Genomic DNA, 20,320 nt, shown 5'->3' with positions numbered 1-20,320 from the left:
TGGTGTTACATTCGCCGAGCCAGACCAATCACAATAGTTTAAAATTATGACATTAAGCAATTTTATTGCTCATCATTTATATATAAAATATCAATACTTCTAGACCTAAACGATTATAATTCTTAGAGTACAAATGTCTCCAGTGAGGCAAAAGTCACTTGAATGAATTGAATGCATCTCAATAAATGCATTTTGCAGCATAAATAAACACTCTTTAGTAATTTGATATTCATTTTTATCATTAAACATTGGTAGTATGCATTATATAATGCTAAAAATTGCAATCAAATAGCCTAGATTGTAATAATAGCCTAGTATATACATTCGTATTCAAAGTCCCCATGAAATCACAAATGTAGTTTTTGGCGTTTAGTATGAATGTGTTAGTCTCACTGTTATCAATAAGCTGTGTTTCAAAACAATGACAAAATGCGCATTTAGAAGATATAAGCCTTCAAAACACAGTCTCTCACTTCCGCCAATATGGATCAGTGATTTTGATGACATCACACTGCACTTCAGCTTCTCATCAGATTTTCTGTCCAATCAAATGCTCTCTAGAATCTGAAGCCCCGCCCCTACATTATAAACAGACTCTAAAGCTATGGCTAAAATCGGTCACTTGTTCACACATTTACTATTTTCTACACTGTGAATTTGCACACAGTGCACTATATAGGGGATAGGGAACGATTCAGACAGTGTAAGGGTGCTTTCACACCTGCCTCATTTAGTTCGGTTGAATCGTACTAGAATTCATTTTCCCCTTTGGTGCGGTTTGTTTGGTCAGGTGTGAAAGCAGCAATCGCACTCGAGTGCGCACCAAAAGCGGACCAAACAAGCATTTCAAACTAACTCTGGAGCGGTTTGTTTGTGGTGAGAACGTGATACGACCTCGAACAGAACCAACTGCAAAAAGTACTGATCATTTTTGGACTAAACCAGCTGCCGTAGTCAGCTGCGCTGTGCATTATGTGATGAGGAAGTGTCTGTTGACAGTTTGGACTTTAGCATGGCAGATCGCAGACAAACTTGGAGTAGTGAGGAGGGGCGGAGCCTCATAGAAATTTGGTCTGATGACCATATTAGGTCCCAACTTTCAAAAACTCACAAGAACAACGCAATCTTCGCTTGAAGTGGAGAGCGATGCGCGCTCGCCGTTTGCAGTGCATTAGAACGTTTATAAGCCACATCCGCGCTTCATTATATAAATGTATTGTTTGCATATTGTGGTGTATACAAACAATGTAATAGATTATGGCCAGGGACAAAACCAGCCCGCGCAGTCGCAGTTTAGGAAATACGCCATGGCCAATGAGTGATGTGGATGTTGTCATGTGACGGCATTTTGGTTCGTTTCAGCTGGTTCGGACCAAAGCAATCAGTGTGGTTTGAAAAGGAACCAAAAAAGCTGAAAAAATGCTACAATGTATAATTGTTTGCCCTTGGTTCGGACCAAATGAACCGAACTAGAGATGTGAAAGCACCCTAAATATGCTTTCCATTGGGGCGAATGAAGTCTCCGCTCCAGAGACACGATAGCACAGAGCGGATCATATGCGTGAGTTGGCGCATGACAGAAAACGCATCAGACCTATTTGAATTCTAGAAGATATATGAAGGCGAAACGGTTAGAGATTAGGAGGAACTGCTTTACCGAGCTCTAAATGTAAACTAAATGCTATTGGCTATTTTAAACAAGGGGAGGAGCAGTTTGATATGTCCCGCCCTGTCTTCCTGTTTCAGTGGAAATTACAATACATTGAATAATGCTTCAGTGGGCCTTTAAGTGTGCATGCATTCACAATAAAATGTGTGCTAATTACTTGGCAGGTAAAATGATTATGGTCATGATAAAAAGATGACTGTATTATTGTATCAACGCATGAATGCATTCAGCTTTCTCCCTCAGCGGCCGCGTTTAAGTTGTACTTTCAGAAACGTGTTGTTTATTTACACAACTGATGAAGAACGGGCATGCTCGAGGATCCGCCCCGGACGACTGGTGCTGATGCTGAGCATCACTGAGAGAATCCCATTACATCATCTCTGCTCCACCTGATTGGCTGAAGGTCAAGGCGCAAGCAAAGCGGCACGTCTCTGCCAAACAATCAAGGGCTGGCGGATATCAAATGCGTACTCTTCTCCCCGAGTCTTTTTACAAATCAATCCCTACGAGATTTTCTGCGTTGTAATCGCTCGAAAGCATGGCGGAAAGCGAGGTGGACACGCCGAGCACCCCGATTGAATACGAGAGCAAATACTTCGAATATCATGGAGTTCGACTCCCTCCTTTCTGCAGGGGCAAGATGGACGAGATCGCCAACTTTTCGTTAAGAAGTAGCGACATATGGATCGTTACATACCCCAAATCAGGTATGAAATCATATGCTGTTTACATGCGCGTGCTTTTCCTCCATAGAGGACGCAGAGGTGTTTTTTTTAAAACCAAAATAGACGGTCCTCTGAGGTTAGCATCGCTGCACGTCACTTTCTTGCATATTTATTGTTAGACAATATGATTCAGATTGTATCAGAGCTCGTTTCAGATAGCTTGTGAATATAATAAAATCATAAACACACTAATATGCATATAGTAGCCTATGTTTGTTTTGTAAAAATAGCACTTCAAGACGAATACAAATGTGTTTACGTAAGTGTGTGTCATCAATAGCCTTGATGGCATTGGCAATAGTATCAGTTTCAAATAAGAATCATTTTCAAAATATTATAAAACCAGCCTGGCCCACCTAATCATATCCGGTCCACCCTGAGAGTCTGATGGCCACCTTACATCTTAAAAATATGGTGTAAAGTTGCTTATTTTAGAGATTGTGTGATGTTTAGTTAATAAGAATGATAAATCAGAATGGTGTGTTTTTGTATTGTGTTGATGTGAAATAAAAACAGCAACATTTGCCATGCCCACACGTGTTCATTCACTGCAGAGGCGCTGTTTCCTATAAGGATGTATCGCTCCCTCTCCCACGCATGCTTGTTGCTATGTTGATTTACTTGAAAACAAATGCATTTTTACACAACTTTTTTTTTGTTGCCCTGCATTGAAAAAAAACCCAAGTTAGACTGTAATGTGCATGACTGTCAAACCTGCTTGCTCTTGAGAAGCCAATGAGAAAAGCATCCTTGGCATGTAAACAACATTAGAACAGTCTAAATGATATCTAAATGAATGCTGCTGTTTATATACCATGATTGTGCAGAATAATTGAGAGACAGACAGAGCAGTGAGAGAGTAAGAATGATAGTGTGTGGGTCTGAAATGGTTTGGCCTTGTGGAGGATGTTGTGTCGCACCAGCATCTGTGTAATTGAGTCCGGAGTGGCGAGGGAAGGCCGAGCTCTGCTGCGTTACACACTGAAATGTGTGTCTCCAGCGGGCCGTGATAGATGACAGGTCAATAGAGTCACCCGTTGCACTGCCAGTCGAATCTGCAGAGTAAACAGACATTGCCTTGTCAAGAGTCAAAACATTACAAGCTTCTTGATACTTCTCAGGCTTTTAATAATTCGATTAAGCTCAGCGTTGTCCACATTCAATATTTTCATGAGGTCTACTTTCATGTAGGATTTTTAATCATTTAAACATTTTCCCAAATACAATAATAAAGGCTGTACCTTTATAAAATGATAGCGTAAAAAAACCCAAAATCAATCAAGGAAGTATGATAGTGCATAAAGTGAGTTTGCAGGATCAATTTTTTTTTGGTTTGTTTTCCAGTCCAGTGGGAGGAAGTGGCCAGAGGGTCATGTGACCTTGCTGGTGTTTTTTCTTGGAACGGATTGATTTGGTACACCAACATCTGTTGCAAAGCAAACACATTCTCCTTTTTTTCCATGTTTGAGTGTCAGGAAAGGAGTACATTTGATTTAAAATTGATTTATAAACCATAAGTCATTGTTGTACTGACAGATAGATCCTCCTTATGTTTGTTATGCTCTTAAAGGCACAATATGTAAGATTTTTGGGTAACACTTTACAATAAGGTTTATTAATGAACATTAGTTAACTGCATTAGTTAAAATGAACTAATAATGAACTGCACTTATAAAGCATTTATTTATCTTTGTTAATGTTAATTTCGACATTTACTAATGCATTATTAAAATCTTGTTAACATTAGTCAATGCACTGTGAACTAACATGAACAAACCATGAATAGCTGTATTTTTATGAACTAACGTTAACAAAGATTAATTAATGCTGAACAGAGTTGTTGTTCATGGTTAGTTCATGTTAATTAATGCATTAACTAATGTTAACTAATTCAACCTTATTGTAAAGTGTTACCGATTTTTGGATTAAAATATCCAAACCACTAGAACAGTGTTATATATTTAGCTGACTTGTGTACTTACATTATCCCAAATGTTTCCAAGAATGTTTAAATCCACAGAAATAAGCCATTTTAACCAGGACACGGACCGTGCAATGACATCATCATACCCGTGTTACCCTCGATTTATTTTGTTGAAACCATGGAAACACCAAAGACGCTTAAATATATTGTGTTTTATTTCAGGTGAGCAACTGTTTGGATACCTTCATCGATAGAAAACGAATCAGTGTTATAAAGCTCAACACAGTTAGTCTTATTGTTTAAATATAATTTTCTTGATTTACCGCGAGTACCATGTTTTACCATGCCTAATATCCATCTAGCTTACTGTCGTGTGTGTGAACAAGTGTCTCATAGACAAGCGAGCAAACGCACAGAGAAGCATTATAACATAACTTTTAACACACTCAAATAATGTATCTAATATGATAAAACACTGCTGCATGAAAAATCAGAAGCGGTCGCCTGCGGCATAATAAAAGCTCTGCATAATCCTAGCGGCGGAAAATTTGTTCCAGATATTTAAAGTAGCTAACACAAGACTGTTTACATAACATTATTCTAGGAATCTGTGCAGCAAAACAAGTCGTTTTTTTCTGACCGTATTAAATATAACATTTAGTCATTTATTTAGTCATTTAGCAGACGTTTTTATCCAAAGCGACTTACAAATGAGAGCAAAAAGAAGCAACTAGAATGGTCAAGGGCAACAGTATGCAAGTGCTGTAACACTTGCATACTAACACAAAGTTATATTGTAAATATAACTTTGAGGGAGAGACCTGGTGGGGTTGTATTTATTTCTGTGTGTTTCTGTGTATGTTGTTCCTAATGTTCTCTAATCGTCATTAATGATGTACTGAATCCAATCAATGAGAGCTCAATGGACAGTGATGGCCAAAACTGATGTCCAGAGGGGGGATTTGTTTTTAATGAGCCTACAAGTTCCGTTCAACCATCAAAATATAAGGAACATATTTTTTTTTGTTCAATATTTTTAATATGAGGGAAGAACAAAACATTAAACTAGGTATTTATCTGACAAAACTACAGCTACAGGTTTTAATTTTACTATGCAAAAACAGAATGTATAGATTAGAAAAACTTAACGCTCACAGGAAAAGCATACATTGACTACAGCATGATCAGTTATTGATATTTTGTTGGTTCTCTCTTGTTTTTGCATGTGTTCATAATTTATTTGTATGGCAGCCTGGCCAAAAATTATGTCTGCAAAATTTGGCATGTTTCATTGCGTTATCACAAACAATTGCACACCTGTGCAATATGATTACAAAATCTTTAATAACATTTTAATAAAGGGTAAAGATCTCAATTTTCCTAGGCCGGACATCACTTTTGGCCACTACTGTATATGATTTCCCTCCAAAAAAACAAGCAAAACACACACACACACACACACACACACACACACACACACACACACACACACACACACACACACACACACACACACACACACACACACACACACACACACACACACACACACACACACACACACACACACACACACAAACACACAAACACACAAACACACAAACACACACACACACATATAAAGCATTTAGCTAATTCTGACATTGCTATATACACAAAATTGTACACTAATTGTGAAACCATACCAATAGTTGTATATATATCAAATTAATGGTAATAAGACCATTAATAAGTTTAATGGAGAACCTCGACTAGCTATATGTCATTTGAGGTTAATACCTCTGTTGTTGGATATTAGGCTTATACGTTATATGGTTAAATGATAAAATTACAATAAAATTATATTTTTAATTAGTTCACAGTGATATGTGACTATATAATCAGAGTAGTTGCTCAAGGGCCAAAAGTGGTGACGCCTCTAGGGGCTTCCGGGGCCCCCCATGATTGAAACCTTAGCTATGTCCCAGTGATTACACACATTATAGAATAACTTGATTGTCCTTTAAAGAGGAAGGGCCTGTCAGAAGGCATTATGTGTTTCTTCTGTTATTTAATGAAGTTAATTTATTCTCTTCTGCTCTCAAATCAGCCAAGAGTAAACAAACTGCTCAATGAGAGCGAAAGAGACACATTAAGATAATTTCAAGGTCATGTTTGCATTATGCCTTTTGTTTGGTCCTCCCATAAGGCCAGAAAACTTCTAAAGAAATATGAGTTCTGCTGAATTGGCATCTCTTTCTACTAAACAACCTCGACTAAACGGAAGGTGATCACATGCAGGCCTGCTCTTTTCATTTAAAATGGGTGAAAATAAGAAGTGAAAGAGGACACTGATATGCCCTCACAGACACACGCACACGCACAAAAAGAGTGAGAAAATAAAATTAACACGATTATATAAACTTAATGCGATCAGCCCACAAACTTGCATTTTTCAAGCTTTTTAGAGGATCCAAATAAAACTTGTCAGGGTTTAAAGGCTCTTTTGTCTGATGCTTGTCATGTGTTTAAAACAGATCTGTCCATTTCAGAATTACTCTTACAATTCATTTGTTAAGGCTTATAAATATTATTTTGTACATGTTTTCTTGGAATGTGCCATCTTCCTGTTGGTCAGGAAATTAAACAAAACATCCTTTTTTAACGTCAAAGCTAGATGTCAGAACAAACCTAGATAATAAATAGATAATTATTTGAAAAAAAAATTAAATTCAATATCTTCACGTGCTGTCAAAATAAATTCTTTAGGACATCCTTTAGATGTTTCAGTCCATACCACCATATATTCCTGCATCTAAGGGTAAAGTTGACCTCTTGGATTTACATATTTCAAAGGAACAATGGGAAGAAGGTGGACTATACAAAGATCAGGGTGTTTTACCTAAAACATTTGACACCGCAGGGAAAAATGTCATTAACAAAAGTGCATACATCAGCATAGTAATAATAACATTTAAAGCAAGTAGTGCAATCAAGACATAAACCATTTTTAAAATGCCAAAGAGAATAGATACATTTTTAACTTAGACTTAAAAATGGCCAAAGTTTTGGGAGCTTATTCACCGTATCCCCAAGAGTTGGATAAGTCCACACACACCATTCTCATCTCCGTGCGTGCCATAACTCCGTCTGACGCACCCACCACTAGCCTAGCTTAGCACAAAGACTAGAGGTAAATGGCTCCAGCTAGCCTACTGCTCAATAAGAGACAAAATAACGCCAACATTTTCCTATTTACATGTTGTGATGTGTGTAGTTACATCGTGTACTAAGACCGATGGAAAATGAAAAGTTGTGATTTTCTAGACCGATATGGCTAGGAACTATACTCTCATTCCTGCGTAATGATCAAGAGCTTTGCTGCCGTATCATGGGTGCAGAGGCGCAATGATATTACGCAGCGCCTAAAAATAGGCCAACATCCGTCAACATAACCAACGTGACAACCTGCTTGCACAGAGAGTGTGCTGGTGACTATTTTTAGGCGCTGTGTAATATCATTGCGCCGCTGCACCCATGGTACGGCAGCGAAGCTCTTGATTATTACTCAGGAATGAGAGTATAGTTCCTAGCCATATCGGTCTAGAAGATCGCAACTTTTCATTTTCCGTCGGTCTTAGTACACGATAACTATACACATCACAACATGTAAATAGGAAAATGTTGGCATTATTTTGTCTCTTATTGAGCAGTAGGCTAGCTGGAGCCGTTTACCTCCAGTCTTTGTGCTAAGCTAGGCTAGCAGTGGGTGCGTCAGACAGAGTTATGGCCCGTACGGAGATGAGAATGATATGTGTGGACTGTGGACTTCTCTAACTCTGGGGGATACGGTGAATAAGCTAAAGTCCCAAAAAGTCAGCGTGTTCCTTTAAAAGTGGTGTTGATAACTGGCTCCCCGTATAATCAAACCATAACAGCACTTTTGAAAATAAAGGTTCCAAAAGGTTCTCTTTTTTTTAGTAATGCCATAAAAGATACATTTTTGGTTCCACAGTGATCAGTTTTTAACCCTTTCCTCGCCAGCGTTTAAAAAAAAAAGTTTTTGATCATTTTCACAAAAATGTAATGGCCCATAGAATACTTTGTTGAATGAATATCTGAACATGCAATATATCAAAAGAAAGAGCAGACCCTCTAAGTATTCTACCTTCATGCATTCCTTTTTTATCAACACTTAAATAAGGGTAAGTTTCATAAAAAAAAGCAACATTTTGGACAAAAAGCTGAGAAAATCACGTTTTTGTCAAAGACTAGATCCATATCAGATTCAGAACGATGATCAAACACAGATAGAGTTGATCGAGTCCATCAACACCCCTAATGCTTGCACAGTCCTAGAGCTCGTCCTGGGTTGACATTTCATTCAGTAACATTAGGCAGTTTTGATTTATATGATGTTTAATGTTGATGATCACATTATTTTACATATACATCTGCTTACATATGATCGCATGTTTTATTGCGTCTTCTTCGTCTGTGTTTCAATCAGGAGATTCTGAACTCATTCAGAAGATGCGTAATAGCGGAAACCCGGAAATTCTGTGTTTGGCAGGGAAAGAGTTAAAATAAATACTTTTCCTTAGTGTGAAGATTTTAATAATCTAAAGAAACTGCTTCCCACTTGTGACAAGCAGGGCGGGTGAAATCATGAGAGAGCGACACGCAACTCACACTCATTATCTCTCACGCAACCAGCCTCGCCCCGTTCTCACAGTCACTCGGCCTCGACTGCTTGTCACACCACTATAAAGAACCTTTGTGCAATGGAAAGGTTACATGGATGTTAAAAGTTCTTCATGGACCCATTGATGCCAATAAAGAGGCATTATTTTTGGGCAGATTGGCAAAGCGGAAGCCTGACAAAACAATTAACACATAAAAAAATGGCATGGCTTTTATAAAACGAATAGTCCAAAAATGTAATTTCAGCTCCTCACCCATTGAAAGCAACACTTTCTGTGAAGCATGATGGAAAGTGATTTAAACGGAGGGGCTGCTCCTCATCAGATAGGCTGTGCAAAACTGAAAAAAAGAAAATAATTATTAGAGATATCTAAAAAAACTCAAACAAACAATGGTTTTAAACCATTGAGGTTGCAGTTCAGGCTATATTCAGTCAAATGCATGCGTTTACAAATGCACAATTCAGTTAAGTGCAGCAGGCATAGTCGTCTTTTTACCATCAATAATACATACATATGACTCTCCTTCCTTCCTCTCACACACATAGGTACGAGTTTGTTACAGGAGGTGGTGTATCTGGTGAGCCAGGGTGCGGACCCGGATGAAATCGGGCTCATGAATATTGATGAGCAGCTTCCTGTGTTGGAATATCCACAGCCGGGTTTGGAGATTATTCAGGTAAACTCACATGCACACATACACTATATTGCCAAAAGTATTGAGACACCCCTCCAAATCATTGAATCAGGTGTTTGTATTATTTCCATGGCCACAGGTGTATAAAAATCAAGCACTGAGGCATGCAGACGCTTCTACAAAAATTTGTGAAAGAATGGGTCGCTCTCAGGAGCTCAGTGAATTCAAGCGAGCACTGTGAAAGGTTGCCACCTGTGCAATAAGTCCACTTCTGAAATTTCCTCACTACTAAATATTCCACAGTCAACTGTTGGTGGTTTTATAACAAAGTGGAAGCAATTGCGAACAACAGCAATTCAGCCACGATGTGTTAGGCCACGTAAAATCACAGAGCGGGGTCAGCACATGCTGAGGCGCACAGTGCACAGAAGTCGCCAACTTTCTGCAGAGTCAATAACTACAGACCTCCAAACTTTGTGTGGCCTTCAGATTAGCTCAAGAACAGTGCATAGAGAGCTCCATAGAATGGGTTTCCATGGACGAGCAGCTCATCCAAGCCTTACATCACTAAGTGCAATGCAAAGCGTTGGATGCAGTGGGGTAAAGCACACCGCCACTGGACTCTAGAGCAGTGGAGACATGTTCTCTGGAGTGACCAATCACACTTCTCTGTCTGGCAATCTGATGGACGAGTCTGGGTTTGGCAGTTGCCAGGAGAACGGGACTTGCCTGACTTCATTGTGCCAAGTGTAAAGTTTGGTGGAGGGGGGATTATGGTGTGGGGGTTGTTTTTCAGGGGTTGGGCTTGGCCCCTTAGTTCCAGAGAAAGGAACTCTTAATGCTTCAGCATACCAAGACATTTTGGACAATTTCATGCTCCCAACTTTGAGGGAACAGTTTGGGGATGATCCCTTCCTGTTCCAACATGACTGCGCACCAGTGCACAAAGCAAGGTCCATAAAGACATGGATGAGCGAGTTTGGTGTGGAGAAACTTGACTGTTCTGACCTCAACCCGATAGAACACCTTTGGGATGAATTAGAGCGGGGACTGCGAGCCAGGCCTTCTCGTCCAACATCAGTGCCTGACCTCACAAATGCTCTTCTAGAAGAATGGTCAAAAAATCACAAACCCATAAACACACTCCTAAACCTTGTGGAAAGCCTTCCCAGAAGAGTTGAAGCTGTTACAGCTGTAAAGGGTGGGCCACCTCCATATTAAACCCTATGGATTTAGAATGGGATGTCATTAAAGTTCATGTGCATGTAAAGGCAGGCGTCCCAAAACTTTTGGCAATATAATGTATTTACCAAAACTTCAGCATGAGAACGCTGACCTCTGACCTCTTTGACTGATTAACCACAGTTTTATTTTGTGTTTCCTTAGGAACTGACGTCGCCCCGTCTGATCAAAAGCCACCTGCCGTATCGTTTCCTGCCCACAGCGATGCACAATGGAGAAGGCAAGGTCAGCTGTAACACACAATGCAACATATTAATCATGACTTCAAGTTTGACTTGACTTCCTATTGTCCATTCACACAAAACCTTCTCTATTCAGCAATAAATTGATCAGAAGTGACATTTAAGAGTAAAGATGTGTATAATGTTACAAAAGATTTCAGTTTCAAATAAATGAGTTCATTTGACATTTCTATTCATCAAAGAATCCTGAAAAATGTAATGTTTCATGAGCAGCCAATCAGCATATTTGAATGATTTCTGAAAGATCATGTGACACTGAAGACTGGAGAAATGATGCTGAAAATTCAACTTTGATCACAGAAATAAATTACATTTTTAAAATATATTAAACATAGAAAAGGGTAAAAATATTTTACAATGTTACTTTTTAACTGTAATTCTGATCAAATAAATGCAACCTTGGTGAGCATAAGAGTAGTACAGTAGTGTATTTTACCTTTTATTTTACTTAGCTTATGGTGTGAACAGGTATTTCATCAGTGACTACATTTTTGTAAGCTTTTTGGTATTAATATGCCTTTACACAAACATATCAATGTATGTCCTCTAGGTGATATATATGGCCAGGAACCCTAAAGATCTGGTGGTGTCCTACTACCAGTTTCATCGCTCTTTACGAACCATGAGCTACCGGGGAACGTTCCAGGAGTTCTGCAGGCGATTCATGAACGACAAATGTGAGTAAGAGACATGACACAAAAGTGACAGATTTACTCAAAAGGAAAGTGAACGAGAATGTACTTTTTGTCTCTTCATTCGTGTGTCTCTGTAGTAGGATACGGTTCCTGGTTTGAGCATGTTCAGGAGTTCTGGGAGCATCGCATGGACTCTAATGTTCTCTTTTTGAAATATGAGGACATGTACAAGGTACCGACTCCATTAAGACATTACGTTTTTATACTGTACAAACCCTACATTAACCCTACCCCTAAACCAATCCATCACACAAAACGTTCTGCATTTTTACATAAAAATAAACTCATTCTGTATGATTTATGAGCTGGTTTCCTCATGGAGCCCGACCAAATGGCCCCACAATGTCAAAATTTGCACATTTTACTATCTTATTTGGGACATTTGGTCCTCTCAGTGTAGGTTACTTAAACAAGGACACACACACACACACACACACACACACACACACACCGTTTCTCCTATCACTCACTTTCTGTCTACGTTTGAATTATTATACAACCATAACACACTACACTATATCTGTAGAGTCCAGTGTTTTTATTATTCCCAGTATGCAGTTTTTCCATTTTGTTATTGCAAATTATAATGAAAATTGTGCATTTATTGCTTGATGGTATTTGCTTGTATACATATCAGTGTTTTAGTAATTCTGGTATGTGATATATATATATATATATATATATATATATATATATATATATATATATATATATATATATATATATATATATATATATATATATATATATATATATATATATATATATATATATATATATATATATATATATTTATGTATAGCTTTTAGTCATTCTTATTTTAGTTTTAGAAATTTTAGTACTTCTACTTAAACTTATTTATTTCAGGTACTTTTTAAGTTTTTAAGTTTATGTTTTTGCATCTATTATTAAAATTGTATTTCATTTCAGCTTTATTTCAATTATCGACAACAATTTTTAATACTTTTAGTCAACAATAACAACACTGATATGTATTACTTTCCGCTTTTCTGCGGTTTGTTAGTATTGTATTTTGAACATGCCTCATTTTAACCTCCACACTATTTGTCTATGAAGTGTCAGTAGGAAGAGGCCTCAAATCAGCCATTATCACACTTGGTACATTTCATGCTTAACAGTTCCTGGAAATGTGTGTTTTGTATGCATAGGAGGGATTCACTGATAGTCTGCTTGAATATGTTGTGTCCATATCTTTATGGGGGGATGCGATTAAGAGAGTTCAGAGTCCAGCAGGAAAGCACAAACAGACAAACAGAGATACACATGCAACAGAGGCAACAGACGAATGTATAGAAACATACAGATTGGACACCATGTTCCAGTAGTCTGTGATTCATTAAGCAGTTAGAGGTCAGAGAGGCTATATGCTGAACATAAAGGATATTACATAAGTTAATGTCAAATATGGTAACACAATAAGGCATAATTTGTTAAAGCATTAATTAGCATTAACTAAAAATAAGCAATATATATATTACAGCATTTAACCTTTGTTAATAATGTTCATGTAAGTTAACAGATACAACATTTGATTTTAATAATGCATTAGTAAATGTTAAGATTAATATGAACTAACATTAATAAATGCTGTATAAGTATTGTTCATTGTTAGTTTATGTTATACTTAACTAATGTTCACAAATAAAACCTTATTGTAAAGTGTTAAAACGGTTGTTTTCATTGTTTCAACACTTCATAAATGCAATATAATACAGTAAAAGTATAACTTTAAATATGAGAAAGAATGAAGAATTATTATTGAATAAATTGCTATTATTGATTAAAAGTTGATACGTAGTAAACTAAAATATATGAAATATATCTTAAAATATATACTATTGGCCTGATAAACTAAAATAATAATAATGATTAAACTGTGAATTGTGTTCTTAATTTTGTTTGAATTAACTGTACTTTTATTTGTACAATTATTATTTTAACCAACTGTAAAATCAAGTATTAAATAACTTCATTTATTTGACTTTAATTAATTGAATTGAAATGATTGATTATTGGAAGAATTATCATTTAAATAGTGCAACTAATTTGACAGAAAATAAAGTTGCACATACATGAATTGGTCGCTTTGCTTATTATACTTTTAGCAATTTTGATTTTCTGGACACAGAACAGCTGGTAGACAAAAAGTCAGCTGCCCGTCGAGGTCCCTGAAATCATTTGAAAACACAAGTTAATTATGTAAGCTATTATGTGTTCATGTAGGCTATTCATCTGTGTAAGACCAAGGTGTGAGTCATAATTACATAACAGAAAGACTGTCATTCTCTCTTTCTCTCCACCTTTCCTGCTGCCTGTAATTGTTCCCTCTGGAGGATCTGGGGACCCTGGTGGAGCAGCTGGCTCGATTTCTGGGTATCGCGTGTGATAAAGCCCAGCGGGAGAGCATGGTGGAGAGCTGCAACCAACTCATTGAGCAGTGCTGCAACTCTGAGGCCCTGTCCATCTATCGGGGTAAGAGACAGATGACTGGAGAAAAAGGGGGCGCTCCAAGGTATAAAAGGGGGGAGCGGCAAGGCTAAGTTGTAGCGGTTGTTATCGTTCAATTACAGACCAGTAGATGGCGTAATTGAAGAAACAGAAATGAGTATTGCAGGTAACCGTATGAAAGGACTGCCAGTGCCAGGTAATGTAAAGCAGGCGATGAATCTACTTCAAACATCACAACTACCAAAACAACATGCCATGAACGGAGAAAAAAACAAATAGACCCCATTATAATCAGTGATGCTGTCTACACTGGATATGGCGTGACACGACAAATCCTGGACAGTAAACTGATGCCCCGTTCTGTTTCTAATGCAGGCCTACTCCAAGTGCTCACATAACTTCTGAAATACAAATGGATTTGCAATGTTCACTTTGTCATATCCAATACAGAGAGCCTCATCAAGCTGTTGATGCGCGACGCAATGTAGACACTGGCTGTGTCCGAAATCGCCCTCATACCCTTACAAGGATAGTTCACCCAAAAATGAAAATTCTGTCATCATTTACTCACCCTCAAGTTGTTCCAAACCTGTATGAGTTTCTTTGTTCTGCTGAACACAAAAGAAGATATTTTGAAGAATGTTTGTAACCCAGCAGATAGAGCGACCATTGACTACCATAGTAGGGTAAAAAATACTATGGTAGTCAATGGTTGCTCTCTCTGCTTTGTTACAAACATTCTTCTAAATATCTTCTTTTGTGTTGAGCAGAACAAAGAAACTCATACAGGTTTGGAACAATGTGAGGGTGAGTAAATGATGACAGAATTTTCATTTTTGGGTGAACTATCCCTTTAAATAGGGCCCTATTTGAGGGGACAGCCATTTGTAGTGGTGTCCGAAACCATAGTGGACATTACAGAGTGCACTCATTCAATCCCACAATGCAACGCATTGAGTGTACAACTGATATATGCTCAATGGCTAGAGAATACCCATAATGCACGGTGAGAGTCACGTGCTGAATGAATTCCTGTGTCTCGCTAGGAGATGGCGGCCGCAGCTGAATCAATCATCCATCCATTTTCCAAACTGCACTGGTCCAGCATAATATCATATAGGTATAAATGAATTTTTAATTTATTAGTACATTTTTATCACGGTTTATACATGCTAGTTTCCATGGCAGAGTTCAAAATAAATCTTTCCATTACTACTGGAGCTGCCAGTTTTCTACATTTCAAATAATTATTAAACAGCAAGCAGAAACTATGCAAAAGCGCACTGTGCACTCAGTGTCCGAATTTACTCCTTCAAGTGGACTACATTAGTGGAGTAATGTAGGGAATAGTGCAAGTTATAGGGGGCGATTTCGAGCACGGCAACTGTGTTTTAAAGACAAGAAAATATGTTGAGACATATCTCGCCCTTGGATTCATCAGTACAACAGTGGGTAATGAAGAGAGACCACAGTGTGTTGTGTTCTGTGCCTCGAATTATTAGCTTCTGCAAGTATTAAGCCAAACAAGTTAATGAACCGACATGAAGACTCGGACGAAAAACCGCAGACGCCGTCTGAACAGAGCCAACAGTATAGAACACATTGAAAAAAAACACGGCCGATATTGCCTGACGGCTTAGTGTGTCCCATGCTTAAGAGACTTCACATCACAAACACAAAGAGAAGCTTGTTGAAGTCGCAGTACTGCATTTATTACAATGTTTCAAATAAATCCTATAGGATTTTGCTAGAAAGGTCATCAAAATATATTTCTCTGTTTCCAGACCATAATAGTCTAGTGACTCCATAACGGCAATTTATGATAGCCGAATTCAGCATGCACTTCCTTGATGAAGTCACTAGTATTTTTAATCTCAAGTTTTTAGACAGTTTTAGTGCAGAGAATGTCATTAATAAGGGACTCGTGTTTGCCAGCTTCATTAGGAAAGCTCACTCCTCTATTTTTACCGCGGTAAAACTCTTTGTGTTGGCCTGTCAGATAGTTCAGAGAAGGGTTCGACTCTGTCAGACTAACCCTAACCCCCCCATGTAAAAAGGGGGTCCGGCGTAAAAAGTTTGGGAACCACTGGTGTAGCCTATTGGTTATACAAGCGAAGACAGCGCCATCATGTGGTGAATATGTATGGTGCATCTTTATTTCTATGGAAATTTCTGTTGCTATCTGTTGTCTTTGTCCTATTATTTTGTTATTATTCACTCAACTTTATGTACAATTTGTACATAAAAGAGAGGATTTGCTATTTATTTGAGATTATTTTATCATTTGCACTTTAGTTCTGTTTTGTTGTTTTCTTGTGTCTTGTTCATTTTCTTTTAGTGCATGGATTCTTGGCTTGGCATGATGCTGAAAAATCTCACTACATACAGTAGGGACTTATTATATAAACAGTGAACATGAAGATGGGAAATGTGTGAGAGAGAGGTACAGAAGGTGAGTCTGGGTGATGTCAAGTCTTTGTTATGGATTCGATTTTGGATTACCATACAAAAAATGTAAAACATTTTGTATGGTAATTCCAATTAAAATTCCAATACAAACTATTTTGAATTGTCAAAAAAATTTAATAAAAAATTAATAAATACAATTAAATAAAATAACATAATAAAATAAATTAAAATAACATAATACAATAAAATAAAAAAAATAAAGTAAGTAAAATAAAATATATAAAATAATTACATAATAATAATAAAAAAAAAAAAAAAAAAAAAACACTACAATGCAATTAAACCAAGCCAGCATTCCAGAAGGCATGAAGCAGAAATGTGAAGCTTGTATTTTTGTTGACACACTTAAATTAAAGCAAATTATTGCATAAAAACATGTATTATTTGAGGTGTATAGTCATCTTAGTTCTTCTTAAAATGGATGGATTACCTTACCCGTCTTCACGATTCTTTATTGTCACTATACAGGTACAGCGAAATTAGAGCAATCCTTCCAGTGCAGTCACATATACTTAGTGCAGCTAAATCTATATGCCATAAACAATATAACACAAATAATACACACAAAACCAGTGCAGCCAGGCGAATAGTCAAAATTGCACAGAAATATTGCACAGTAAGCAGTCAGAACTGCATGATATTACACACAATAAAATGGAGGTAGGCGCAACAGAATGTAAACAGAACGTAATAAAGTGAAGTGTAGACGTATACTAAATAGTTACCCTGAGGTATACGAGAGATGTTGTTAGGCGGTCTATAAAAGTTAGCGGCATCATATGCATGATATTTAAGTTGAAAGATTTCACACTCAGTGCTTTTTGAAAACGCAACTGAGGGATGAATAATTCTCAAATGCTGCCAATAGAGTTGATCAAGTGTTGAAAGCAGAACCAGGCTGCTCAAGTGAAATCAAGTGCTCCTCTAACTGTGTTTTCATCTGCTTCAGGTCGTTTTGGGCTTTGGAAGGATGTTTTCACTGTGTCCATGAACGAAAAGTTTGATGCCGTTTACCGACAGAAGATGGCAAAGTCTGACCTGACCTTTGACTTTAACCTGTGAGGAAGCGACACTGGACGTTCTGTTTACCGCTCAAACAACAAACCAACCAACCAACCAGTTCACCTGCTGTGCTTAATGTCACCTGATGGACGTTCCCCATCCAGATTTTATCTTTCCATCCCCACCATCTCTTGCTCATCAATGCTTACATTAGTTACTCGAAAGTTACTTCTTAGTACAGATACACGGTCAGTACTAAGAGGCTTTTTCTTCTCTTGTGTATTTGTTAAACATTGCATCAGCAGTGCTAGTGCGAAGTGTGCGCACAGTGCTCGCTGCGTTTGCACATTGTACAGAGCTATCCCATATCCCAAAGGCGCTTACGAAATGTGTATTTATTAAGAATTAGAAATGAAAATGATTTAGACTATATTCTATATGCTAAAGCCCTTATGACAAACTCTCAGGAGAATTCTTGAAACCATTGGCTAATAGATGCACCAAATATGCAGTCATCCAATCACAACTCAGGTCGTGAAAACCTGAGCCTCATGATGAATGCTGATTGGCTCCTGGCCAGATATCCTAAAGTATGTGTGGAATGTCATTTCGCTTCTTCTTGTGCACCTCTCTTGTGGCTTCTAGACGGCTTTTACTTATATTCCAGTGTGGCTATTCATTGATGCCGTAATGAAAGCTAATTCACATTTTTGTCACGTTCACTTGATTACATATATATTTACATTTTTGAGTGTGTCACATCTACATATTTGCATCATTCACACGACAACATACACTCTGTGTCGAAGGGGATCTTTTTAGAACATTTTACATCAAACACATGCATATCGTAATGTAATGCATCAGAAGTGTCGTTATGAGCAGATATGAGTTAGTATTTCATCATTATGTCTTGGTCAAAAGTATAAAAGATGCGAAAGGTGAACTCAGATACCAGCACTCATAAAGTGACTTATTGGATACGACCTCACATATCCAACAATTGCTGTGTTCAGAATGGAATACTAGCATACTATGTACTATACTGTACAGTATGCTATATGTGCAACAGTGTGCATTATGCCACTAAATAGTTAGCATCACATTGTCACATGACCTCATTAAAGGGATAGTTCACCCAAAAATGAAAATGAGGCCATGATTTACTCAACCTCAAGTCATTCTAGGTGTCTTCTTTCAGACGAATAAATTCGGAGTTATATTTAAAAAGTCCTGGCTCTTCTAAGGTTTATAACGGCAGTGAATTGTTGTTTCGTTTTTGAAGTCGATAAAAGTGCATCTATCCGTCATATAACTGCTCCACACGGCTCCGGGGGGTTAATAAAGGCCTTCTGAAGCGAAGTGGCGCATTGGTGCAAGAAAAATATCCATAATTTAAAACTTTATAAAGTAAAATATCTAGCTTCCGCCAGATCGCCTTCCGTATTCAACTTACGGAAAAAGTGTAGTGCCTCTCGCAGTTCAAAACGCTTATGACACGTCTGACGACATTCCACACCAGTTACGTTTTTTTCCGATCTGGCGGAAGCTAGATATTTTACTTTATAAAGTTTTATCGATATTTTTCTTACACAAACGCATGGCTTCGCTTCAGAAGGCCTTTATTAAAACGCCCCGGAGCCGCGTGGAGCAGTTATATGATGGATAGATGCACTTTTATGGACAATCGGAGATATATTAAAAAGTCCTGGCTCTTCCAAGCTTTATAACGGCAGTGGCTTGTTGGGTCATTTTTGAAGTCCATAAAAGTGCATCTATCCTTCATATAACTGCTCCACACGGCTCCGGGGGGTTAATAAAGGCCTTCTGAAGCGAAAAATATCCATATTTAAAACTTTATAGACTAAAATAACTAGCTTCCGGCGGTCAGCGGTACGCAAGTCGATTTACATTAAAAGAGTGACCCCTGTCACGATGTACAAGAGCATCGCAAGCTTTGACGCCTCTTGTGGATAGGTCTGGGCAACAAACTCAAGCCCCTCTTCTCTTATATCGAAATCCTCTGCCATTTTTCTTTAAAAATTCTCGTTTTAGACTCTAATTCATGACCGGTGTTTTGTTTTGCTCTATCCTCTGCACTTCTGCGTTCGTCAATACGCATGCGGCAAGGGTTCAAGGGTCACGGGTTACTCTTTCACTGTAAATCGACTTGCGTACTGCTGACCGCCGGAAGTTATTTTAGTCTATAAAGTTTTAAATATGGATATTTTTCTTACACAAATGTGCCAGTTCACTTCAGATGCCCTTAATTAACCCCTCAGAGCCGTGTGGAGCAGTTATATGATGGATAGATGCACTTTTATGGACATAAAAAATGACCCAACAACCATTCACTGCCATTATAAAGCTTGGAAGAGCCAGGACTTTTTAAATATAACTCCGAATTTGAGGGTGAGTAAATCATGGGCTCGTTTTCATTTTTGGGTGAACTATCCCTTTAAGAGCATGTTTAATTCAGAGAGCGATGGTTGAACTGGTGTCAGAAAATAAAATGACTATTTTGCATTTTTGATTCTAAAAATCTCTTGGAAGTCTGATCATAT

At 37.8% G+C, this 20,320-nt stretch overlaps 1 protein-coding gene across 1 annotated transcript; it reads left to right on the top strand.

Annotated features, from left to right (window-relative positions):
- Positions 1-2,060: 2,060 nt before the first annotated feature.
- sult4a1 (sulfotransferase family 4A, member 1) lies at positions 2,061-19,062 on the top strand. The gene is made up of 7 exons (XM_079817647.1): positions 2,061-2,376; positions 9,549-9,679; positions 11,024-11,104; positions 11,672-11,798; positions 11,894-11,988; positions 14,171-14,309; positions 17,704-19,062. Exons 1-7 carry the CDS (start codon positions 2,208-2,210, stop codon positions 17,814-17,816), a joined length of 855 nt encoding a protein of 284 aa, XP_079673773.1. The 5' UTR covers positions 2,061-2,207; the 3' UTR covers positions 17,817-19,062.
- Positions 19,063-20,320: the final 1,258 nt, after the last annotated feature.

This window comes from Gobio gobio (assembly GCF_949357685.1).
Source record: "Gobio gobio genome assembly, chromosome: 5".
Classification (NCBI taxonomy): Eukaryota; Metazoa; Chordata; class Actinopteri; order Cypriniformes; family Gobionidae; genus Gobio; species Gobio gobio.
This window is presented reverse-complemented; position numbering and strand designations above follow the sequence as displayed.